A 27,046-nucleotide genomic window follows, 5' to 3' on the forward strand; every position below is an offset into this window, starting at 1 on the left:
AACACATTTTACTGTTCAATCTCCATCTTATTGCTCCCCCAAAACCATAAGGGAAGGTCAGCAAACTGGCCTAATAGAGAGTCCATACTTGAATTGTGATCATTAAGATTTTCATGGCAACCAGCATAACAATCTCACCAAGTAAGTCAAGGTTACCTGACACCTGCCCAGGTTTCCACTTTGTCAAAACAAGGTATTTCCAGTGTGAAGTTGTCATGCTAGCGTGCCGTGACATGCTACCCACACTTGCTAAGTGGGACAAGGTAAGCCTATTCTGCTTCAGGTACTATTATCTGAGAGACGTGAGAGGACTTGGACCGCTGTCATTTTGTATTACAAGTCACTAACTGATAAAGCTGTTTTTAAAAAAGTTTTCCGTACCATACTGGCTTGATTGGGTGATCACAGCCTGAACTGAAGCTGGGAAATGATTTGGGTGAATAAAAACACTTCTTGTTTTCCTAAGTTTTCTGATCAGAATGAAAGCAAGACGTACTGCAGTTCAGTAGCATACAATTTATTGTCACCTGCCGAGTGCCATTAAGTGGTAAAGCCAACAGCTACCTAGATTCAATCTGCTCTCTACTTGGAGAAATAGATACCGCCCCTCTTTATTACCACTTCGTGCTGCGCTAAGTAGCTATTAAACTCAATAGGAATTTTGTCCTTATTTCCTCCATTCCTATCAGTTCATTTCCCCTCAGAAACTGTTAAAAGATATTCAGATTATTTAGGTGGTTGTTATCTTGTTTGATTTACAGCGCTATGACTACACCTCTTCCGCCTACCTTCTGAAAGCATTTTTAGTTTCTTGCAAAACACTTGGAAAAAAGAAATCCTGGCAGTCAGAAAACCATGCTCCTGAACTGAAATCAAAGGGCTGAAACGGAGCGATAGAGTAGTCCTTGCAGCAATAGTTACAGAATGAAACCATCTGCTGTGTATCGTCAAGATATGCCGATTCCAGGCACAGAACGTTCCAGGCAGGACTTGCTGAGGCTTGGGACAACACAAAAGCTGTTGTTCCCCAATGGCAGGTAGGTATCACCACCTGCAAGCCCTTAGCCAAACAGATGGCTTGACCGTGTGGTTTGAGCACCCTGACAGACTCAATCATAGAGACAAAGCTCATCAGGTACAAGTGGTGCCAGCAGCTGGACTGGGATGGAAAACACCTCTCCAGCCCCATAAAATTTGGGTGATCCTAAAGGTCTGTTTCACCTTACTTGAGACTCCAGTATACCCACAGGCTAAGAAAGCAAGAGATAAAGCAGAGAAAAGGCCCTTGGCTTCCTTCCCAGTCAGCAGCCAACAGGGCAGTACACAATATAAGCCCCAGAAGAACCAAACCCCCATAAGCATCTTTAGCAGATGCTGCTGTAACACCGTGCTGTGGCAAACAGCTCATCTCACTGATCTAAAATGAACACATATAATGAATTCAGTGTTGCGTCTTCAGTTATAAGAAGCTTGCTATACCTTCCCACACATATATTCTCACCTCACTCTTTCACTCATCCCCACCAAGAGCCCTTGAGCTGGTTACCATAGAATTTCTATCTCTTAAGTTGCTGTTGGGAGAGGGGAAAAAAAAAAAGTTGGTACTGCAAATGAAGGCTCAATTATCACTACAACAAAGATAAGGTACTGTCCCCCCTCAACTATATAAATAAATCTGCTTGGAAAAAAAAAAAAAAAAAAGACAAATAGAATATGAACAGCAAGGTAACATAAGGTATGTTCTGCTATAAGCATTAAAGCATTAACAGGTGTTACAATTCACATTTCCGAGCTATTTCTGAATTGTTTCCAGAATCATGTTTATTTGACATTATAATCATTTTTAAAAGCCGTCTTATGCTGATTACCATCCAGAGTTCTACCACCATTATTTATTTATTCACAGCTAAAAAGTGTTTCTGTGTTGTCTTTTACATGACCCCACTCACACTTCAAGAAGAGGCTCTGGCGCAGCTCAGAGCAGCTCAGCTTCGTAATGCTTTCAGCCTCCCTGACAGTCACACTCCACAGAGTCACACGCTGGTAAGTTGAGCTAACGTCACTACATGGTCCTCTTCCTTACCGTCAACTTCCATTGATGTGTCAACATTTCAGCCTCTCCCTACTCACCGTTGTGACAAGGAACTATTTCAGAGTCTCAACAGACCTTGCTTAGGATACAAAAGAACATTTGCACATCTGATATGCTGCAGGTCAGGGTATCTGGTGGTACCCTGATATTCAGTTCAGTCTCCTAGGAATCTATGCAAGATACCTTACTAGCCACACACCATGCCACAGAAATTTTAAGTATCATCCAGAATAACTAGCGACCAACTTCATTTTCCCTCCACAAATAACATTTTTCAAGAAGGCTGTTCTGTTCCCATACTAGCAAACAAGCGCTCTAACTCCTTCAGCAAGATGTAGGTGCTCACCTTTAGCTTTGTAACATGAATTTCAGACACCTAGCTCCTCTGAACAAAGAAAACCACACAAAAAAAACCATCAATGTTGCTTCAGAGCCTAGTACAATAACAAAACACCACTTATCTAATGAACTACACTTACCTTCCAAACAACATATCTCCAGCCCCTCTTTCCAAAGGTGGTTAAATTACTGCAGGATTTTTTTTATTGTTTCTCCTGCTTTAACTTCCTTCTCCTTGCTCCACTCCCATCCCAGGTGCATCAAACAACAGAAACCCCACCTGAAAACGTTTTACTCCAGTTAGGTGGTAGCAGGCAGTACTTTAAAAAAAAAAAAAAAAAAAAAAAAGAATCCTTTATAGGGCTCCTATTATGCCACCAACTGGGCTGTAGTTTTAAGTCAAGTAGTACTTTTAAGTGATTTTAGGATGCTTGAGTACCCTAAATGAAAAAAGACTATTTGGTAGCTGTAATCCAAATGCGTACCTTAGTTTGTTATTATTTTTAATTTAAAATCTGGGTTTGGATTTACTGGGATTATTTATTGAAGCTTAATGTTAAAATAAATCTAAGTATAGCTCATATATATAAAATTGCAAAGGTCTGTTCTTAATCTACTAACATGTAAATATCTTCCAATACATTCAAGAAAAGATAGTAATGTAAACTTAAACATGGATGATGGAAACACAACAACTATTTATGTTTAAAAGAGTAACCGTGACTGCCAAGTAAACATTTGTCACTTTTTCAAGTTTTTTATTTTTCTTCTCTCTTCATTTAAAAACAGATCTCTCTGCATATATTAGGAACTTTTTTTTTTCTGTTTTCAGCTGTGCTTCCTTGTTTTCTCTTTTAAAAACAAAACAAAAATTAGTGCTGCTTATGGTCTGTTCCCCACTCCTGTTAGGGCTACATATATTGTTTCTATGAGATTTGTGTCTTCCTATGGCCTTTTGAAGGATTTACTGCTCAAGTATATGCTTACTTTTCCTAGAAAATGGCTTAAAATAAGAATAAAAGTTTACAAGTTGTCTTTCTACAACATGTTTACAGTTACGTGCTGTTATTTAGTACTGTGCACCAAGCAACTGTGTATTGCTAGTATTTAGCAGGTATTTATAGGTAGTAAGGTAGGATGGTTCTACTGATCTGTGGTAAAAAGTGCTGATTTTAGTAAGGCATTGAGCATGAAGGAACAAGGTCTTGATGCTGTCTTGATGTAGCCAATAGAAATTTTGCCTTTAATTTTTAAGACCACAGGAGCAGATCATAAGGGTATTTCTTAAAAATAAAAAATACAGAAGAATAGTAATCGATACTTAAAAACAACAACAAAAAAAAAAACACCACCACTTCAGGAACACTTTGGATTCTGTTCTTTCCCTGCAAAGGAAAATTAATTCTAAACAAAATCCAAGTATTTTCTGTGCTATCTGTCGTCAGTAAATGTTTGCACCACCATTTGCTGTTTACTTTATTATTAGGTTAGCAAGCAGTTTTACATTGTAGGCAACTACTCGGTAGAAGCAAAGTGCAGGAATACAGGTTACAAATTCCAAATAAGACTTCGAAAACATATGAGTATTTTAAAAAAAAGTTTATTTCATTTGTAATGAAACAACTGAGTTCTGCTCGAATTTATACAGTCAGTGAAATAATCCTATAAAATGATTTTTCTAGGAAGTTATAAGGCACATAAATTACCAAATATAAACAAAGAAAAGTAGCCAAAATTATGAACTAAGCACCAATATGTCTTTAGCTATTTTAGAGGTGTGTGAATGATTTACGGGAATGTGAATCACTCTACTGACAGGGTAATGAATATTTTATATTTGGCATGACCAACAGAATGAAAAATAAGGGGAAGGAAAAGCTCACAGTCAAGAATAGGATATTCTTTGTGATGGAGCAGGGACTAGTCTCTTCTGAAGCCCCTCCTTGGGCAGAAGGGCTGTGCATCTTTTACTGCTTCCCTTCACGGCTTGCAAAGCACCACCCTGCTAGTACAGCTGGCCACCTCTGTTGTCTGACAAGGGAAGGGGCAACCTCTCAGCTTCCTCCCGCGTCTATATTGAGCAACTCTGTCAGAAAGAGGAAGGATCTACGTGCGGAACTAGCACTCGGTATTGCCTTTTGTTTTAAAGAGTAGAAGGGTTGTGGGTCTTTCTTCTTGGGCTATTTTATGTTTTAAGTAATCACTTTGGGAAGTTGTTTGGCATGCAACAAGTCTCTATATTCTATTGCTTAAGAAAATCTTGCAACCCATAAAAATAGTCAATTCTGATTTCATTTCAAGGGGCATTACCAAATAATTTCCACAAATACTGATTTTCCACCTGCATATATATATTTCAACTAGTCTAACAGACAAGGATTCAATGTCCTAAGTTTTTCATACAAATATATTGTACTATGTATTTTCTTCCTTTAACAGGATCCACTCCTTTATGTAACTCTAAGTATACATTCACGTATTAAAGAGTAATAATTTGGCTAAAAATATATGTCTATTTCTTATCTGATTGTAGTAATTAGCCTAGCAAGGGTAATTTGCTATAAAAGATACAGTACTAGAAATAAATATTTCTACAATTCAAAGATCTTCAAAATGGGTTGCCATTTCCAGTCTGAAAGTTTCTGAAGTCCTTTTAAAGCATAAACTAAATTTGCTACACTTGAGAAAATAATTTGGACCTACATATATAGAGTCCCAATCACATGAGAAGCTTATTTCACTTAATCTCCTTCTTGGTTTTGTAATGGGCAGAAACAACCAGATAATTGTCTGGATTCATGTCCCTGAGGGTTGGAGACTTGCTCTGGATTGGAGAAGTTTTCCCATCCACTCGAGAGATCTGCAGCATTCGGCACGGGTCATGCTTCAGTAAGTAACCTGCAAAAGTCTCCCATCCTCCTCCAACACGGACCATCACATGTTTGTTGTGCAGCATCTGAAATTACATATAAAAGAAAAAAAAATCTTCAAGGTGAACCATTCACTGCGCTTTCATTCCTCCTGCTGGAAAAAGCTCTGCTACTTTAATTACAAGTCACAGACATACATTAGTTATCTGCTTTACAATAAAAGGAGAAGAAACAAAACTGCAGGATGCTTTTTATTTGAATTTATTAAATATGAATATTTAAAAAAAAAACTTTGATAAAATGAAATAGTTTTTAAAACTAAATTTTTTTCATATTTTCTGTAAACATTACTACTTTTTTTCTAGTCTGATGCCACCGAGTGATCCTGTTCTTCATGTATTTAGTATAAACATGGTAGGGGACACGGACAATTTTTTTGAAAATACCTTAGTAAAGATACCATTGTATATGTTTTGAGACTGGTTTTTGTTTACATGAGAGAGAACTGTATAAATGAAGTAGTGAAGGGGAAAAAAAATATCTTTATCTCCTAAAATATATATTAAAAAATATTTAGGAAAATGAAGAAATGAAGTACCATTTAGTTTTGAAGTACAATTTAGTATTGCTGACATATATTGTAAATAAAATGCTATAAGGAGGACATCAAAACCGCTATATCTGTAGCTGTTTTGTGAGACCTCAATTTATGCAGTTGTAAAAGAAAATACAAGTCCCTAGGCTCATCTTAGGGGAAGATCTCAGTAGTGCTTATGCTTGCTGTCTTTATTCCAGGAACACTGGTGCTTGACCTACAAAGAAATTTTAGGTTAAGACAGAGGTATCCAACTGTCCAGTTAGGTACCTATCTCTATTGCAAAGTGTGGACCTCAGGGTCCACACTTATTTTCTGCCTAAACTCAGATGAGGCTCTTCACCAATTACAAAGGTAACTTCTCTGCACCTAGCAAGTCATAATTTATGCATTGAAACATGCTTTGATTAAATGCATCTCCGGAATTGCAAAACATCATTTAGCCATGGCACAAGAAATTAAAAATGTGTCATGTGAAAGTTCCACCTCCAAGCCACCATCCTCGCACAGCTCTACATTGTCCTACACGTCCACAATTCCCTTGAGGGCTTACGGTATTTGCACTTCTGGCAGGTATGTGGCACGCTGACCTTTTGTAACATAGCCCAGCAGTGCACAATCACTACATATAGTGCAGACAGCAAAGCAAATAAATAAATACATAAATAAATAAAAATCCCCAATGAAACAAACTCCTGGATAACAAAAGGCAAAAATATTCAGAAAACAAACAAAAAACACCACACCAACAATAAAAACAAACATAAGAACACCCCACCTTAGCCTCAAAAGATATTGTTTCACTCCCATTGCAACTGATAGGCCCATTTGGAAGGAAGAAACCATGAAAATGAGTACCTGTAAAACTTCCTGAAGTTTGAAAATGGGGTAAATTTATTAGGAATCGAGCTCTTCATTTGGACAAGCAGCTGCAGATAAAATATTGTTGGAAAGTTTTTATTTAAAACTTTTTTACTGCGAGGAAAATAATGTTCCAGTGTCAGCATTTTGGTTTTTATGTGAAACTTGTTGGGAAGTCAATTCAGCTTTATAGACACTGGAAAATAAAGTTCTGGTCTATCCTAAATAAATGAGAGCAAATTGTGGTATTCCTAGTTTAATTAGGAACTTTCTGACTGTGTGCTGTTGCTCTGTGTTGCAGGCAAGTTAGCCGCTCTGCAACAGGGAGGTTTTTCACTAAATACTCAGGGGTATGAAAGCAGAATCAGATTCACGTCTTCATCAGCCACACTTTTTGTCTTTCCTCTCCAGCTTTGTTCACTAGTTTCAAGCCTGCATTTCAAACTTACAATGGTATGATCAGCCTTCAGTGGCATGAGATTTAAAGCACATCTTTAGTCTGGACAACGTATCATGAAAAAAGCAAATGGTTTTTACATCAAATTGAAAACTGCAGTTCAAACAGCGACAGAGCCTTACAACAACAGCATACGTAATTTTATTTAGCCACTTTCTCCTGTTTGAATGCTTTAAACAAAGCATTTTGAGAAATGTCCCCAGAACTTGTAAACTAAAAGCATTTTAAACCCTACATCAGTTCGCCATGACACGTGATGCTGCCGTGGGAATGAGTTAAGTGTTGCTGAATTTCAGCTTCCACATATTGTCAGAGGGGGCTTCATGTTCCAAAAGAAGTTAGTATTTGGACTTCTGATTAAGAGTTAGGAATGGAAAGTTAGTAAAAAATATATTTGGTTCAATTCCCCTTAGGGACTGCTGCACAGATAAATAAAACCTATGGCTGGTATGCTATTTCCCGATGCTCAGGTTAAATATACATCTTCTGTCTTTCTCCTCCTTTTTAAATATTATTATAAAATCCATTGAATGCTTGCTCTCCATAGAGACGGGGTTTTCCTGCATCCTAAACATGGTCATTGTTTATGCTGTGCTGTGCCACAAAAGCACCATTTTATTCCTATGGCCATAGTTTGATTTCAGGAACACCATCACAAATCCAGAATAAATCTGCTAGCTTGAAAAGTGCTCTGGACTCACAGAAGTATAAAGGATTTCTCCTGCACCTATAGATTGCTCTAATTTCTAACTGAAAAAGCCGTTTCCACTCCACGCTCCTCAGCTGAAGATGAAACTTTTGGTTGAGATTCTATAATCCCCCCAATTCAGCTTTTCCATTGCATGAGAACTCAGAGAAAAAAAAAAAAAAAAAAAAAAAAAAACAGTTGGATACCACAGTAATGAATTTTATCAGTCAGTTATCAATGTCAATAAATCCATAACATTAATGTATTTTGATGCTGCTATCCAGCCAATTAAAGCTGAGAAGGCCCTTCCAAATTACCAGACAACACCATCACAGGAGAAATTATAGATTGTTTTGGTATGAATTCAGGCTATATCAAGGGGTAACAGGCTAAATAATTGATAGAAGTAAGTTGTCACTACATAGGACTTGGACATCAAAGCGAAACATGGTTTAAACTGTTTTGGTTTTCACATAAAGAAGTTGAGGGAGCTTTGTGGACTGTTGGAGAGATATTAGTCTGTATGTGAAGATATTAAGCTCAAGTAAATAAGCATAGCTCTACTGACTTGAAAAAATCTATTTGGTTTTATAGGAACTGAAAATCTGGCCCAAAACTGTTATTTTTCAGATTATATTACAACTTTCTTTAAGGATATTTCAGGGAGGGGAAGGGAAGTAGGGGGAGGAATTACACACGATGGATCTCATCCAAATCCTGCAAAAGCCAACGGAAAGAATCCTACTGACTTTAATGGCACTGGGGCTGGGCTCTGGAAGCCAAACTCAGCAACCTAAAGCAAATCACAGTCTGGAGTCAGTCAGCGTGATTTTAGGCCAACTTCTGAAATAATGTAGGCTACATACTGAGAGTATATTGACTATAAAATCCTAAGGTGTTTGGCAAAATAACGCAGCACATCACACCAGAGGCTGCAAAGAGAAAATTTTGCACTCCAAAAGTATGAAGTTAATGAGATTGGGAAAGATAAGATCTGAATGTATTTCAATTAAATTTTCCTGAATACAAGCCATTTAGATTTATTGTCATCAGAAGATAAAACTCTTGTTCCTTGTATCTTAGCATTTAGGGGAACTTTTTTGACAGGTATTCAGAACCACATAATTAAATGGGCTTCTAGGTTAATGTATTTTCACAGTGGCCCCAGAGTTATTGCAGGCCACAAAAAAAAAAAAAAAAAAAAAAAAAGAGATCGCAGTGTTGGTAAGAGTTACGCACACTGATTTGTCAGCACAGTACCTGCAGCAAGCTGGAACACCTCCCTGCCATCAATTTGCAGGCTTCGAGGCCGGTGCTAAGTCACACCAGCAGTCACAGCAGCACCAGCACACCCATATCGTGCACTCAGTCATGGCACTTTAACCACTTTTTTTTTTTTTTTTTTTTTTTTTTTCCCTTCTGGAAATGCAGCTGAAGCTCTTCAGGAATTGTTTTGCTCTGCAACTTGTCTGTACCATTTACATTGGTGATCTACCCTCCTGTCTATGCCAAAAAATGGCTTTCCCAAATCTCAATATTAGTCACTAAGCAATTTTCGTGACAGGCTTGGCTGTTACCTACGTCCTCTTGAAGCTTGCCACTGAAAATTATCACATTTGTCATTACATGTGAAGCCCAGCCTGGTAGGGCCCAGAGAAAGACTCCAAGAAATACTGGCAACATACAGAGAAGCCTGTCCAGCCGTATGCCTTCATGGAAGCTCCAAAAGAAACTGCGACAATATCAGTTCAACATCTCTGACGGTCACCGAGATGTACAGAGAAGTCTATGCCAACACGTAATGCTGGTACTCTGTTCAAACAGGTGATGACTGGGGACTGGCCGAGAAGATGACGTAGAGGAGAGCTGAGTGGGCACCAACCACTGATCAGAGAAGGTCTGAAAACTGAAAACAGCTTTGATAAAAAAAGAAATGCAGGAAAACTACACAGATGTGCAGGGCATGCTGAGAGTGGCCGGTCACTCTCTGTCCCAAACTGCAGATGTAGAGTTAGGGATGGGGCAAGCCAGCAGCAGTTTGGGTTCAGATTCCTACTTCTTCTGTGGAGTTTTTGAGGAGTTCTGACATAAGCCAGCCCAAGGGCACTGGACAAAAGAAAAAGAGCTGCAGTGCTGCCCTGTGGACCATGAATTAGCAGTCCTTAATGGTGATGTTTAGTAACATCGCATTTCCATGATCATTAACGTTATCACACTGATGGCGTATTAGTTTCCAGTGCATGCCTGTACAGTAAACGCCGTCACATAATTTGCAACAAGTCTTCTAGATACATTCAAATGGGGAAGTGAATTTTCAGAAATATGCAGGTAATTGTTGCTTTATGGAGTTTTTCTACTTCCCCGAGGATTCAGTGACCTGAAAATGCCATTGAGAATATGTAACAATCTCCTGATAAACTGCCGCAAGCCACATAACTACAGACTTGAAAATTACCTTGTTAGTAGAGATTATGAAACTTCATCTCTAGAGTTCATCATAAAATTTATAGCAAAATTCTGCAATGCCATCAGATTTAAGCACCAGTCAGGTTAGATTTAGATACATTTATATTTTTAAAATGTTCCCAGCCACTCCAACATGCATTTATACGAGGTATTACTGCTCTGCATACATAGAGCTCACCCTTATGGACAAAAGGGATTGTGGGCGCGATTCCCAAGAGTATATGGAAGGAAAACAGCTCCCCTGCAACTATTATTTTTCTTGGCTCTCATTCTCCTTTTGTCATTGAATTTGTGGGCGTTAATGTCTTCTCAGAGAAAAGCAGGAGTCTGACAAAACATAAGGCTGATTTTAAATGTTTAAGAACTCATTTGTGTGCCTAAGCGCACATCTGAGGAATTCAAATTGAACCTCAACACTGCAAATCTGGAAAAGTGCAAATTATGTAGCCAATTCCAGATATTAATTATTCATCCACACTGAAGTAATCTTCTTAGAGTATATTACTGTGCATTTTGGCGTACAAAAGTATGTTATTCCCTTCCAACCTGAATTATACTATGATCTGATTATATAAAGAAAAAAGATGTTTCCCCACCTGAAAAACAGAACTTTCTGTTTTTCTTTGCCATCCCTCATTAGGTCATGTTTTGTCTAACCACCTCTTAATATTGGATTATACAAAACTGTTTTGGATTATGTTTGCCACTTTTAAAAGTTCCAAATAATTCAACTTCTATCACTCCCGCCATTATATATGGATTTGTTTAGGGACCTCCTCTGAGTTTTTGTGTCATAGTTCTAAAGCCCCAGTAAGGGAGCTCGCGCTTCCCCTCTCTGCAGAAACCACACTAATGACATGGAATATAGGCAGCTTGCTGGATTAACATTTCCCTCTCATTTTCAGGGACTTAAGTGTAGTAAATCACACTACATCAATCTCACTTAGATGGAAAAAGCATTATAAAAAAGCTCAGCTTGAAAAAAAGTTGTCAAGTGCTCACGGTAATTGCTTGTCTCAATATTTCTAACTGTGCTGGAGTTGGGTTTTTAAATTACCACTCCTTCTGAATTATAAAGAATTGTATTTTCATGTTATATCGTGGGTGATATCAAACACACTGATGGGTATTTACTCTGTGAAGTGAAGCGATCTCTTATGCTATGTTGTATACACAAAGAACACGGTGGAATGATACTTTACAAATGACTTAGAGGCCTCACTGCTTTAGGTCTATATTCTCTAAACAAATCAAATGCAAACATTCCTGATTTTTTTTCCTGGTGGAAAATAAACCAGTATTGAGGCATTCTTCAAAATCCTTAAGTCTCCAGTTTGGGGCAGACTAACATTTATTGTTTTACGTCAAGTGATACTTCTCACTGAGCAAGGAGCTCAGTTTTCACGTAGAACCTAATAAAGTTCCCAACCACTTCAGCAACACCCACACTTCTCCATGTCTACTGACTGACATATGGGGGCAGGGAATGAAAGAAGCACTGACTTAAATAGGTGATACAAAAATTGTATCAGTGTAGTTCCAGCTGGAATGATTTTCAGTGGCTGCTGATACACTGAAGCCTGATAGATTTTCCAGGTGAGGCAGCCATAGAGGCTCGCACCGATGGAGCCTTCCAACCATTTCATTACAGTAAACATAGACCAGGCCTTACAATGACAGATCAGAAGCCTCCTGTAATTCACCGAGTCATTGTACAAAGTTCGTTTCAGGTCAAAAGATCAAGCAAACTTTATATAAGCAAATACAGAAGGCATCTAAATAATCATTTGCATGTGCAGATACCCAAAAGTCAACCTAAAGGTGAGCAGCATGAAAGAGAACATGTTTCAGAAAACGTTTCAGTAGTATGAAACAGAAAACGTGCAAGCATCTGCTTTTCTTCTTCTCAAAATTTGGCTTTAACATCACTCAGCCAAAATTTATCAGAGATGACTACAGACTTCTCTTTGAAGGCAGGACCTTAATTCAGGAGGTCACCCAAAGTCAAGACAGTGATTTTAAGCTTATCCTTACCTCTTTAGAAGTTATCATCTACTAAGTGAGTCCTTCTCCCAAACTGAGGTGAGTACTAATTTCCATACATTCTCCTAGCCAAGAACAGTTATTTTATCAGTGTGCTGAAGACAGAAGAAGGAATGCTAGCAGTTCAGTGTTAGATAGTGAGATGGTCAGGAACATTTTTAAGACAAGCACTATCTTTCGCTATATATACTGCAGGATTGTCCAGTATCACATAACAAATAAGAATTTAGGGCACAGTGACATATTTTGGTACCATTTACCATATTTAATTCCAAACTGCTTCAGATATATGTATCAGATTCACGTTAATAGCATGTTATTTATTCCTCAGCAATAAGAATGAGATAATAGTGTTAATTAATAATGTCCTCTGTCACAGTTTTGTAGCTTCAAATAATTATTATTATTTTACACTTTTTATTTATGCTTAAATCTATTAACAGATTCTACGATAAAGTAAAAAAGGAAAGGTTTACATATACAAAAACAAAAAAAATAAAGATTGACTCTCCACATTTTGAAAGCTGGCTCAATAACAGATATAGTCTTGTCTCCTATTCCTTCTCAAGATTAGTACAGCTTTGTATCTGTTTCCATTCGTCATTGAAAATAAATAGCCATTTATTATTATTTTTAGAAAAGATTGAACTGGGAATTAATAAAGTGAAAATTTGTCACAGAATGCAATGAATTTGGGTGAGCAGTACGTGGAGATTTTCTTACTTACACTTCGCTTTTCCAGAACTGACCTGAAACAGGTTTTGTAAAATGGCTGATGGTGTCAATGCTAAGAGCCAATGCCTAATTGTAAATCACCTGTTTTCTTTTTGGTGCTTAGTGAAAAGATCAGAGCTTGGCTAGCCTGAACAATGATTTACGCTCACTCCTCAAAATGATCCAGCCAATTTGGCCTTTGTCAGTCTGAATGAGGAAGTTTTGGAAGGCAGAGCTCTATCGGATTTTTTCAATATTGTGTAGTAAATGAAGGTATTAAATTATTTAACTATCTTCTTTATGTATCCTCTCTTGCTCACAGGGTTTTCTGGGATCACAGAAATTGAATTCTTAAGATTGTTCCACCTCTACCTGAAAATGCCAATCTGCAAGTAGGAAAAGAAAAGGTGTTTGAAATGTTATGCCACAAAGCCAGAAGACTCATGAACAATACTTAAAGTATAATGCTTGCAAGCTTCAAAATACTTAAGCACTGATATTAAAATGATCCATGTGAGATACCTAAGTAAACTCCTGGTCTCCTAGAAGATTAACTAACATATGCACCAAAAGGTCTCAAGGGAAACATAGCGAAGTCTAATAAAACCGAATAAGACCAGTTACACAACATTTTCATTAAGTGACTGATCCAGCTCCTACTGAACACAATGGGAATTTAGCCAACTTCTCAAAATGTCTTTTGGGTTGTGTTCTTCTGAAACCTAAACCTGAACCTTTTGCTAATATGAGCGTTTTTTTTTTTTTTCTTTTCTGAAAAGCCCTAAGGATAAGAGCTTAAAAACTGTATGCACCATGTATTTTGTTAATTAAATCCATTCCCTTAAAAAGGAGCCCTCTCACTCTCCTTTTCATCTCACAGATTTTTGTATGAACAGATGCATAATAGCATCAACTTTCTTACTTCACTAAATCACACTGCAGAGATTTCTTTTAAAATACAAACTGAATTGCTTTCACCTAACTCATCCTTACTTAATTGATCAGAGAGTCATTTTGCTTTTGTGGTGATTTCTCTTTTTTCTAGCTGACATTATTGTCCATTTATCAATTGTCCATTTGGCTAATGCTTCCATCTGCCCAAAAAAACCACCTCCTTTCCATTAAAAAAAAAAAAAAAAAAAAAAAAAGCACAACTAAAGGTGACCTGAAACAAGAACACCTTTTCCTTAAGGGACTCAGTTCCTTTTCAAAACCTTTTTAATTTCATTTGCAAGTTCCTTCTAGAGGATCTGTGGACCTCTTGAGACTTGAGATTTCCACCTCACAACTTTTCAATTGATTTTTCCAATACTTATACACGTTGTTAAACTAACTTATCAGTCAAAACTGTTTCTTTATAGGATGTATGAAACACTGTTATGTCACATTTTCAGCACAGAGCTGATGATTCAGATGGGAACTGAACACATCTGCATCCTGCTATGACAGAAATTGCTAAGGCAGATATGCGTCTACTGATTCAACTCAAATCAGACTGCAGTAGCTCAAATACAAAGTCTTTGTATATTAACATAACTTGTAGGTGTAACCTGTATTATCTGGTTACCTGCTCAAGAAAGTTAAAACATTCTAACACTGCTTAAATAACATATAATTTGTACATGGCTGTAAATTCTTTATCCTGCTGCTTAAGGGGAAGGCAAATAAAATATGTATAAGACTTTAAAAATCTGGGGACAGTGCTAACCGGTATCACAATTCCTTGCCTTTCGCTCTCACGTAGAGCTAAATGTTGCTCCTTTGTTACAGTTTATGCACAAGACAAATCCTCCTCACCGAGCACCACAGGAGTATGAAATGAAAACAATTATTTACATGTAGTCACAGCTCAGCAAGCTGGAGTGTAGTAGGGATAGAAACCCAATACCAAAGGGAAAGATTTAATACACTGTCTGTTTCTAGAGCTTTTCCCTAGTGGAGGTACACGTGTGGAAAAGTTGAAGTAGCTTCTTAGTTACAAGCTGGTTTTACAATATGCATCTGCTGAAAGTAGACACTGTATAAAGACTTTAAACAATCCAGGAAACATATATTTGAGCACAAATATGTAGGGTGTCTAAGACAGAATTAATAGGATGCTACATGACTAAAACTTCATACAGTCTGAGGGATAGCTAGGACTGTGACCTCCACTTAAAGCAGACAATGACAAATGACAGCCTGGTGACAGCACAGGAGGGCAGGAAGAACTGAAGTCCAGGACGTAAGGATGACTGAGCCAATAACAAACGGGTGACCTAGAAACATCCAGTGTAGCACTACAGACAGTAATATTTAAGAGCCAGGGGAAGCAAAGGTTATTTTTAACAGGCATCTAACAGTAAGCAAGAATCCAAGAATTAAGCAGCACAATGAAGCCCTATACTGATGTTAAATATGGAATATTAAAAGATGGAGAGAGAGATTTAGGGGGAACTAAAATTAATTAATGATATCTTTGAACAACAGTTTAATGACTCGGAGGACAAACTACAAATGTGACTGACAACACCGTACCAATAATTATGGGGTCTAGCAAAAAGATGATATTTGGTTATCATGATTTGAAAGGACATTAGAGACTGAAACTATGGAGCAAGATCAAGGGAATCCCACATGATATCTGGCATCAGGACCCGAGGCACACACACAGACATCGATGGAAGGTGGTGCCAGAGGGACAAAGAATTTTATCGGAATGAGAGGGGTCCACTTGCACAGTGAAATAAACGGAAATATCTCATTAGGCTTGAGACATTGAGGAACAAACAGTTGATTATTGAAGAGGTCCAGTCTTGACAGAGTAGCATTTCCCCAGCCATTCTATTATAAAAGATACTTGGAATCCATGAAATAGCATCTCAGTTTCTGCAAAAGAAATAATCGAGAGAGAAAACTGGAATTTTTCCTCTTTCACGTTGTGGAAATGCAGCCTTCCCCTTCTATTTATTCTTGGCAAGGAGTTAAACCGATACGCTCGGTATAATGACACAAAACACTAATGCATGTGGCTGGAAACTAATGAAGCAAATTGCTTGTTCCACTGGTTCAGCTCTGGATTGAATATACATACAGGGAGCCAGTCATGTTTGCAAAGCTCTAGATTGTAACAGAACAAGAGTTTAGCCAATTTTCATACACCTGAAAAGGCCAGGAATTGGTTTAGAAGTTGAAACCACAACCATGGAAATCCTGCATATGGCATAGACAGCTCAAGTTCCATAGCCTCTGATGAGCTCTGGAGGTTAAGGAAAAGGCAAAGTTGCATAAAACATTTTTACAAAAAAAAAAAAAAAAAAAAAAAAAAAAAAGTGGAAAAGTTCAATGACACTGGTGGACATCAAATTAAAGTATTGTCTGTAGACCAAATGTTGCACTTAATGAAGCATACTTCTGTTTTCAAAGTATAACAGACTTACTCCAAGTATGCCTGACCAGCTGAAACCAAGATACATTTTTCAATGTGCAGTGATACAAGTAACATGAGGGTTTAGACATTTGGGATTCCCATTCTTGATTAAACTTTCCCTCAAACTTTACTTTTTGTTTCTGCCTGACAAAATTTTATAGAATTTGGGAATGGTATGCTTATGGTGTCTAATTAACACTAGACCTTGGCTGCTGTTTGAAAAAGTATCCTGCGTAGGCAAGCACTTTGTGCGTGAGAAATGACTCAGATGCAGAAAGAAGTAAACACACTTGTTTATTCATTAAAAGACAAGTGAATTTCTGACAAGTGGAGGCTTTTCTTTCTTGGACAAGGAGGAATAATGTTGTGGAGAATTAATTAGATGCAGTAGTCACGTTCAGAACAGCATCTGGAGGTGAAAAGACTGCACTTCCAAGCCCCTGCACCTGGTTGATTATGAGGGCAATGATGGCAACAGTTTCTTACTGCTTCCCCTCCAGACTTTTATGTGGGGGCCAGCCACAAAGCAGACTTATTTCCTATCAACTGGAAATGTGGGATGTTTAAAAGAAATCTAGCTGCTTCCAGCTATAGCACTGACTCATAACAACTATTTGATGCAATGTTCAGGAGAAGAGACGATATGGCAAACATTAAATATGGAAAAAGAAATCAGGCAGAGTTTATGAGATTAAGTGAAAAAAAAAAAAAAAAAAGAAAAGAAAAAAGAAAAGAAAAGAAGAAAAAAAAGTAAAAACTGGCAAATGCTGTCTTGCTGTCTCTGGATGGAGACATGGAAAACCTGATGCGCTAAGATCAAATAAGGGGGAGTGGAAGACTGTCAGAAAAAAAACATTTCAAGAACATAAGCATGATGCTGCCAAAATAAATCTATGAGTGACTGATAAAGAAAGAAAGAAAGAAAGAAAGAAAGAAAGAAAGAAAGAAAGAAAAAGAAAAAGTCTTTACTCTTACCTTTGAATCAAAAATACTTTTGATTCCTCTTAATTGTAGATAGCTGATGTTTCTGTACATGCAGATAGCTAAGCATTTTGAGTCTTGCAAAATCCCTCTTGAAAACAAATAGCTAAGGGGACAATTTGTTCTCACTTCCTCGAGCTAAGTTCTCACCCCTCAAGGAATACCACTGTAATCATGTATTGGAGCAGGGAGATACTACTCAGAATGAGTTTCTAATAAGAAATACAAATATGAGTTAGGCTCATAAGCAGTGCATGAATTTAAAACAGAAACCTCTGTAAATACAAAAGGAATTAATTTTACCCAGACTATTAAGATTCCCCAAATTTACATTCCATTCAGTATATTAAGCCATTTACATAGTGTGAATACACATTCATGCACAGAGTGATGATCAGTTTAGATTTTGCCACTGAATTCAGTGAATCTAGGATTACACCATGCAAATGTGCGTGGGTAGCATGTGAACACACTCGTGTTATAGCATTGCAGAAGTACATGAAAATGTTCTTTTGAACCCTAAAGCGCCATCTGTTTTCTAGCTATTTTCTCAAGACTCATTCTGTCTCTCCTAATTTCTGAATAACAGCCTCCAAAAAAGCCAAATAAAATAAAATAATTCCTGGAAGCTGATAATAATAACAATTAAAAAGCTTCTTCTACAGACTTCTTCTCAATGCCTGCCCATGGATGTGATGTGCATATATAAGTGACACAGACTCATTACAAGTCTAGCAGACTGATTTGAATTATCACATACATCCAACTGCAGCAACCTTTACAGTACTCTAACTCTGCTTGGAACGTTTAACATTTCCAATTGCTTCAAACAGCTACTTTGCTGTACTTTATGCAAGATTAATGCAGAAGCTGGAGGTAAAATGATTTGATTTGATTCCTTCATTGGGCATCCCTATGCTCAGAGATATTAATACAGTATACCCAGCAATAACTTTCACGTAGCTGTGAACTTTGAAATATTTGTCATGGAAGTGACCGTAGTCTATTTTTCCCAAACCACTACTTTCCTCAGTGGACAAGACAAGGTTCACAGTCAGAAACCCAGTCTTATTTCTACAGATAGTAAACTTATAAGGATCCCTTCAGAAGCAATATTGCAGCAGGAGCATGTGCTAAGTACTGAAAAACACCCAAGTGGAAAGTGGTTTCTCGCGGGTGGGGAGGAAACAAGGAAAATTTCATTATAAATCATTTGCTCCACAAAGGTATATGACAATCAGATGTGTTGTGGAGACTGGAAATTCCTTGAGCAGACAACATCTGAGTAAAGTAGCTGAGCACTTTTATTTTTGCTGAAATAAAGCTTTCAGTATCTGTAATTCTATTTTTCCTATCACACAGAACTACTGATAATAAAGTGTTTGTGAACACTAACATCTCAGAGCCCGGAGGTACGATCTGTTACCTTAATTCAATCAATGCTAGTTTGAGTTGCATTTCAAATGGACTTCGATTTGCTAGAGACTATTTTCAACCACCAGCATCTAAAGGCAGTGCATACAGCTCCCCATAACTTGGGTCCCCTAATTCCCTTCCTGTCTGAATGTCTGCATTTTCTTCCAGTTGAAACCATGCAGGATTGAAAAATAATATGTCCATCTTCTACTTCCTCTTGAAAACAAGGTGCTGCCAGCTCCTTTAGTGGTAAGAACCATGACCCATAAATGTTAAAATTCTATTTAAGGTATTACCCAACATTCAATAATAATTTCAATTGAGATAGGTATGCCGATGTCCTCAAGTTGACTGTTAGTATTTCAGTTTAATGTGTTAAGCCCAAAGTCATAATATTTTGGAAGGAAAAACCCAAACCACAAACCCCAACATGAAAACAAAATCCCAATACCTGGTGATTTCAAATATCTCTTCTCAGTGACTTTCTGAGCTGCTACAGACCTCATATGCAAACAGCTCAGTAAGCCAGTATGGATCAAGGACTGGGTACGTGACTGGCCATTATTCAGGTTTATATGACTGACCTTCTCCACAACCTTGAGAAATTAAGTCCACTAACACACGCTGTTTTTCTCTTCCTACACACCCATTTACTTCATCCAATCTGGTCATCTGAAAATCTGAACAGAATCAGCTTTTAGTATGAATTTTTACAGTGCCTAGCAGTTTTTACAGTGGCTAGCATGACAGACCTGATTTTTACCCTGCAGATTCCACTGCAGAATAAAATGAGAACACATAATGTTAATGAAATTAGGAAACAGAACAGTCCCACTTTCTTATATTGCAAACAGAAGTTTTGCAAAAATATCAACACTCCTTCCTAACATTTAAACAAGTAGATGTATAACAACAATTCAGAATTCTCAAACTGTATTTCTAAGTTATATCTGAGTCTAATCTTTTTATTCTCTTTTCTTTTGTAATGGAAGAGCTATTTTTCAGAGCTGTATATCCCATGCTACAAAAATAACGTGACTTATAATAAGAAACTGTTGTTGTCTGGAGTAGCAAAAAGCCATGCACAAGATGAAGTCACTTTCAGGATAGCATCTTAGTCACAAGATTTAAAACCAAGTCAGCAATGGGAAGGTATGATAGCATTAGCTACCGCTTACACAAAGAAAAAACATGATGACTAAGTATGGGATCACGCTCATCTGTTCATTAATGAGTCTCTCAAAGGCATACTCTTACGCGTTTCTGAGTAATAAATAAAAAATGAGATTCCTAGAGTCAATTTTTCTCAGTTGTTTAGCATGGCCTATTAAAAGAAAAATACCTACACATCCGGTTTGCAATTATAAAGAAAATCACAAGGAGGCAGACAAATACCATAATCAGGTTCAGAAGATGATCTCATAAAGGATAGTTAAAACTTCTTCACTTGCTTGTATACTGAAGAATAAAGGAAAACAAATAATTTCCAGACACTTTGAAATATTAAAATAAACCAAATGCCATGCATTTTATGTTAGCAGACTGATCTTTGGAAAGACCTTCAAAATATTTGACACAGTAGTGGTCTCCTGCACTGATCAGCATAACAGGCACCTTGGCTTTAGATAATTTTAATCAGCCTATGAGCCCACTTGCTATTAGTAGCCTCCTCATTTGGCATGACACTATCAAGTAAGCTAAAGGAAAGACAATAGGCTGAGATGTTTTGATAGACTCAAGAAAGGAGGTGGTGGCAACATGCCCTCTATCTTAGCTCTGCAAAAGAGACCACAAAGATCGTATACTCCCAGGATGGAAAAGAGGATAGCATTTCTGTCTCGTGACTGGAAACACAGGAAAACCTAGTCTCTGGATTTAAACCAGAATACCAAGCTATTGTTTCCAGTACAAGCATCTGAAAGGATATTCATGTCCCTATTTTCAGTTTCTATTCAAGTTTACCTTTAGTTCAAAGAGATTTTTGAAAAAAAAAAATTACTTTTCTCTTCCTATATCCACAGTCTGAATTACCTCACAAGTGCCAATCACCACAACAGAACTGTTGTACTAGAACATGAAGCAGATGCCAACAGTTCCTGCTGTGTATCTATGGCTTCATCTACCATGAGAAGCTTGCTGCTGTACCAAGGGATGTTCTCACAACCCCAGTGTCTGCTGCTGCCTCTAGCAACATCTCTGCATCACATTCAGTCTTGAGGTACTGAGGTGATATTGCCTTGGAAACGTACTGACAATGCATTGAGGTGACATTGCCTTAGAAACGCATCGGAAGTTATTTCATTATATCATTTCTTAGGAAAGCAGTTATAACACTCAAAAACAGCCAACCAAAAAAGAAAAAAAAAAAAATCTACAAAGCACTCTGCAGTGAGGGCCCCAGAAAATGAATACCAAGAATATAAGCATTTTTTCCTGGAAATTCACAGAATATACATGTTCAGATGTGGAAATTTCTTTTTTTCTTTCCTTTTTTTATTTTTTTTTACCTTTATTATTCAGACTTCTTAACTCTTCATGGCATTACCTTCAGGGATGGTAGAGGCATGGGGTATTTGACACAACTCATAGCAATAAGTAATATATAACAGCTATAATCCAATTCACTTCCTCAAATTTACGTGAGAGATCTCGGTTTTATTGTAAGTTCTCATACACATCTCTTGCATGACCTTTAGCAAGTAAATATACTTGAATTCTATGCTTTGAGGCCCTAGGCTGAGCATAACAACTTATTTCTTCTGTGTACTAAACTGCAAGGTATTCAAACATATGGCATCTGAATATATACAGATAAAATGTCTATCAGAAACTGGAGTTTCTAATAACTGCTCTAAACCAGTCAACAGAGAGGAGCTATAAGAGAATCTAAAAACAGTTTCAACATTTGTAGGTAATACATGCATTATTACAGAATAATTTAAGGGCTTGGGTTGCGAGGAACACTTAAGGATCAATTAATTCCAACCCCCTGCCATGGGCAGGGACACCTCCCACCAGACCAGGTTGCCTAGAGCCCCATCCCGCCTGGCCTTGAGCACTTCCAGGGATGGGGCATCCACAGCTTCTCTGGGCAACCTGTGCCAGTGCCTCACCATCCTCATAGGAAGGAGTGGCTCCTGACTTAAAGTTTTCAGATTAAAATGGACTGTGCTTATAGATATCTAGTTGCCCATTTGTCTCCAAAGATGCAGCAATTTCAATATACACTCAGCCCCTGTCTCTCTGTGACAGCTACGTATAATCAAAAAGAAACAAACACCCACAAAACTGTAACAACAACAAAAAAATAGCCTCAAAACAACAACAAAACACCATGCTTTGCAGTGATTATGGTTCTGAAGTTTACTGAAGCAAGAGCTCTAAAACTGGGGAAGCCTCAGCCATGTCACTACACTGGCCTGGGGATATCGTGTCAAAAACCAGAAGTGATTCAAGAAGAGCTGTAATATGCTTACAATCCATTTATTCCTGTGCCAAAGAACTAATGTTCATTTAAAAAGCTTTTAAAAGCAATACAATATGCCATGCAGATATAAAGCCATTTGTCCTTGGTTGCTTAGTGATCCTAGAAGAGAGATGTAAAGAAATTCATGGAGCCTTTATTCCAACTAATTCAAAAGGTTACATGTAATTGTGTGGTCCTATCATTAAATACACTTAACAATATGCTCTGTTAGAAGGAAACTATTCCTTTATACTCCTCTCTATGAAAAAGACTCATTAAAATGTAGCTATGTTGAAGATATTGCATTCAAAATCTCTTCTAATGGCAACAAGAATTAGTAAACATCACTGGGTACTTTCATCATGTTTAAGGGTGGGTTACATTGAAATTATTTAACCCATATGTTTTTCCTCCATCTTTCCTCTATAGGGTGTTTTTTTTCTTCACTTTCCATAACCTATAGCTTTAGGGAAGTCTGTTCTCTGCATTACAGACAAGAAAAATTGAAAGCTGCCAAATAATGGAAGCGCAGAGGAACAAGTACAGAAATGGAGAAGGGTGCACGCCTTCTCTTTATGAGTGCCCCTGGCAATCCAGTACTCCAAAAGGACAAGGAGAAGAATACAGGGAATTGTTCTTGTCACAGTCTCTTCACACTGTGATGCTAGAATATTCCTCATACAGGTGCAATATCATTTTATTACCAGTGCAGCAGGGACACTTGCTTAACATTTACCCTAAGGTGAAAGCCTGCATGTGAATACTCATGGAGTAGCTGACATGCAGCTAACCCACACCCTAAAAGTACTAGGTTAAAGGTTGGACTCGATGAGCTTAGAAGTCTTTTCCAGCCCAAATGATTCTATGATTTGTGCAAAAGTCTTGGTGGCACAATCTCGTTCCACAGACATGTAAATAATTCCTAATATACTGAAACAGATCTTTTATTCTGACACTCGTCCAAGAAGTTCTGGTTCATGAAGAGAGCCTTGGCCTCCAATTGCTTCCCCCCAATGGTGTAGAGTAGCAGAAGCTGTAATCCCATCTCCTCCCACTCACACTCTCTATCATGGGAACATTTCTGCCACCTCCTTCCCTCAATGAGTGGCAGGAACGCACCACAGTGCATTAAGCACCCTACACTCAATAATTATCACAAGCAAACTTTGCATACTCTGGGCTCCAGACTGATAACACTCTTGCCTCATCCAGTGTATGTCATGCATATAAAGAAGGGTACATGAACAGAAGAACAAAGAATGGACAGAACACCTAAGAAAAGAAGATGACACTTTTCTTCAAATTTGTACAACTCCCCCTCTACAGCTCCATTCAACCAGGCATTCTTGAAAATGCCTTCAACCAGGCATGAAAACCTTCCTTCCAAGATTCATAAACCTGCCAGGCAGAGTATGGTTAAATAAAGAACATGTGCTGACCAACATTTAAGATTAAAGGTGATGACAGGCAGATATCTGTATTCTGTATTTCCTCTATTATTTGTCATGTTGCAAGTGATCAGAGAGTAGTTAACTGATATTTAACAGTATTTAATTATACTTATATATATATAATATATATATATATAATATATATATATTATATATATAATATCAGGGTAATTTATGCTCATTTTAGCAGCTGTTAAATTAATTTCAGACCTTTTTTTTTTTTTTTTTTACATATGCAGCAATTATCTTAGAAAAATACACTATTTGTATTTTTTCCACTTTTTTCACACTATTTCTGCTTCTTAGTCCTGAGTGCCAGAGGATCTCTGCACTAAAATTATCAGATGTACCTCATCCTAATGCCAATTCATAAAAATAGATCCTTATCTCTTTTAGTAACACAGTGTTCTCACTGTTTTCAAATTCCAGCTCAATTTCTTTTCAGATTGCAGTAGGCCTTTACTTAATGTGGTACAGTCAAAATACAAACAAAATACAAACATTTTCTAGTTATATGTATGAATTAAATAACACAATAAGAGAATAACATTACCTAGAGGAGAGAAAGCTAAGATCCCCAGCGGTAAGCACACTGCCAACTCTATTCTGCAGTCTGTTTATATTGACCTATCACTGGAAGTGTCACAACTATAGCTTTTGTGGGAAAATTATCTCAAAGAACAATCTTTTGGTTATTGGCACCTATAAATGAGACAAAAGGCTAACAATAAAACTATGTGCAAGCTGACAATATTAAGATAACATTCCAACAATTGTCACTGATTGATTTTATTTAGAAGAACCATCACGACTCTGTAAGATGCTCAAGAAAACCAGTGCAAAGCCCAAGTAGCCAAGACACTGGTTGGCTGCCTATAGAGTACCTCAGATTCCTTCTGTTTTATGATTTTTAGTTATGCTAGAAATCTTAGTCCGTGTGCTAGTAGATAAGATCCAACAGACAAAAAACACAAAAGTTTCAAGATTTCTTTTCCAGCTTTATACAGAACAGTTTAGGGCAACACCAGAAGTATGAAACCAGTCACAGATGTGACCAAGTAAAATGCAGAGATGTGGAAACTGCCTCCCACCTCCATTCCTGTTTTTTAAATCAATGCAACTGCATGCAAAACCAAGAAAATTACATTTGGAAAGTATCTAGAAACAGATTAGTTTATCAGATCTTTCTTGAATTAAAACTAGAGATTATTCTTTTCAACGAACAGACCTGAAATAAATCTGTTTAACTCCATGGGTTTCATTAAAACACCTTCTAATTTACAACTGGGGTAAGTGAGGGAAAACTAGTGTATCCAAAGTTCAATAATGTTTATATTTAGGCTTAATTTCCTTTGAATAGTACAAAGCATCCTCTCAAAGCTTTCAAAATGATGTCAGCGTGAATCTATGGGGTATGATGTTACAATGTTGGAATGAAATTATGTCAGTTCAAATCTATGAAACCAACATTGTAAGTAACGAACTGGAGATATACTAACGTGTGAAAAAAATGTTAAATCAGTTAGAATGGAATAAATAACTCAGAATAAAATTAAGGAATTATGGACCAGAAATGAGTTATCTGAGACCACAATCATCAGTCTTGACTGTAGACACTGAGAAGATTTGGTCAAGTGCAATCTGTAGTGTAATATTTAAATTCAAGTCCACCGTAGTTCAAATGATTCCAGGTTGCATTGGAATTCTTTGGTCCAAATTATGTACTGTGTACAACAAACTAGAGAACAGTACAAATGGTTGGAGAATGTTAGCTTGAATATTATTTGGAAAAAAATCTACTCCTGATACTGGGTGAAAGCAGGAAACCCACATCTAGTTACTTTCTCATCTTTAAAAAACGGTCATCCAAATGCAAGTCAGGGGTAATTTAATTGCATTGATGAGCACAAGTTAACGTATAGCAACATAGCTGAATTATCTTTTGCTAGTACCAACTTTTCTTGCTGCACCTTTTTTCTTTTCTTTCTAGGATCAGATTAGCACTTGCACTCATGTTGATTCCAAGTTCCAAAGCATTTGATCTGAGAATGGGTTTACCGTGCTGCAGAAAAATGAAGGATCTGCATTTCAACTTACAACAGGTCTTGATTTTACATACGGAGGCTGACTATTTCATTTCACGCACAACTACTTTGTCAGTCATTATGTCCATTTTTGGACCTGCTTACCAGCACCCTGTACATAATGTTACACTATCACTCCAGCACTACTGAACATAAGTGAACATACAAAGTACAATGATTCCAGTTTTCAGGGATCTGAACAAATCGTTCTCATGTTCTAACTTATACAAGTCTGAACCAGAGTTTGTCTTTTAACCTGGCATATTTTTTCAGCTGACTGTCTAACCACAAATCAAACTGAGCTCAAATCAGTCTCATCTAGTTTGACATATAACATTTTTTAAAATTGCTTTGACACAAGATAATACAATTTATGTGGATATGAAACTGGCATGGTTTGGTAAATTTGGGTGATAAAAGAGAAAATGCTGGTGTTTCTGTTCTCTTCATGCCTGCTTTGCACATCTGATATTAACTTTGTGCCTAACCCTCACTTTTCCATGGGAAGGATCCAGGAAAAATCATGGTAATACTATCACTTTTGTTCTGCAGAATTCCAAGTTTATCTTTGGAATGCGTTCAAAGACAGTTTATTGTACAATATTTTTGTTGCACTCGTGAGTGGCTGACCAGGGGCCAAGCCTGATATCCATTTAAGTGCTGAAAGTGCTACCAAAAAAAAAGCAACTTCCTTGGTGTGGAAGTAAAGATAAAGAACTAATGGGGTCAAGGGGAGAAGCAAACAGACAAACGGCATACACATTTTTCATGCAGTTCACCAGTCTTTGGAATATTTAATGATTTTAGGACTCCGATAACTCTCTTGACACAGGAATGAATTATCTAAATTTAGCATTAGTAATATAATTTAGCTTAGTTTTGATAGACGCCAGCTGTAACCTGACGGGACTTATATTTAGTCACATGGAAATCCCCTGTTGTATATATTCTAGCATGTTGGATCTCTTTGCACTCATCGGTTTTATATCTTTCCGCAAATACCAGAATAAAGATCTTTTTAGATTCTGGCAAAGATCTTGGAATGGGAAAATGTACTAGTTGCCAAAAAGGTACTGATTATTGTAACAGAGTAGCCTGGAGTTTCTATCCTTTT

The 27,046-nt window shown here is 37.3% G+C and overlaps 1 protein-coding gene across 6 annotated transcripts in view; it reads right to left on the reverse strand.

Annotated features, from left to right (window-relative positions):
* Positions 1-4,024: 4,024 nt before the first annotated feature.
* The window catches only part of GAS2 (growth arrest specific 2), a 92,584-nt gene continuing 69,562 nt past the window's right edge, over positions 4,025-27,046 (reverse strand). For all 6 annotated transcript variants that reach the window (XM_035329097.1, XM_035329094.1, XM_035329095.1 and 3 more), the window contains exon 8: positions 4,025-5,387. In XM_035329097.1, the coding sequence (XP_035184988.1) occupies positions 5,169-5,387 (219 nt within the window). In that variant the 3' untranslated portion in view covers positions 4,025-5,168. The remainder of the gene's footprint in view (positions 5,388-27,046) is intronic.

The sequence above is a fragment of the Oxyura jamaicensis genome, chromosome 5 (assembly GCF_011077185.1).
Source record: "Oxyura jamaicensis isolate SHBP4307 breed ruddy duck chromosome 5, BPBGC_Ojam_1.0, whole genome shotgun sequence".
NCBI lineage: Eukaryota > Metazoa > Chordata > Aves > Anseriformes > Anatidae > Oxyura > Oxyura jamaicensis.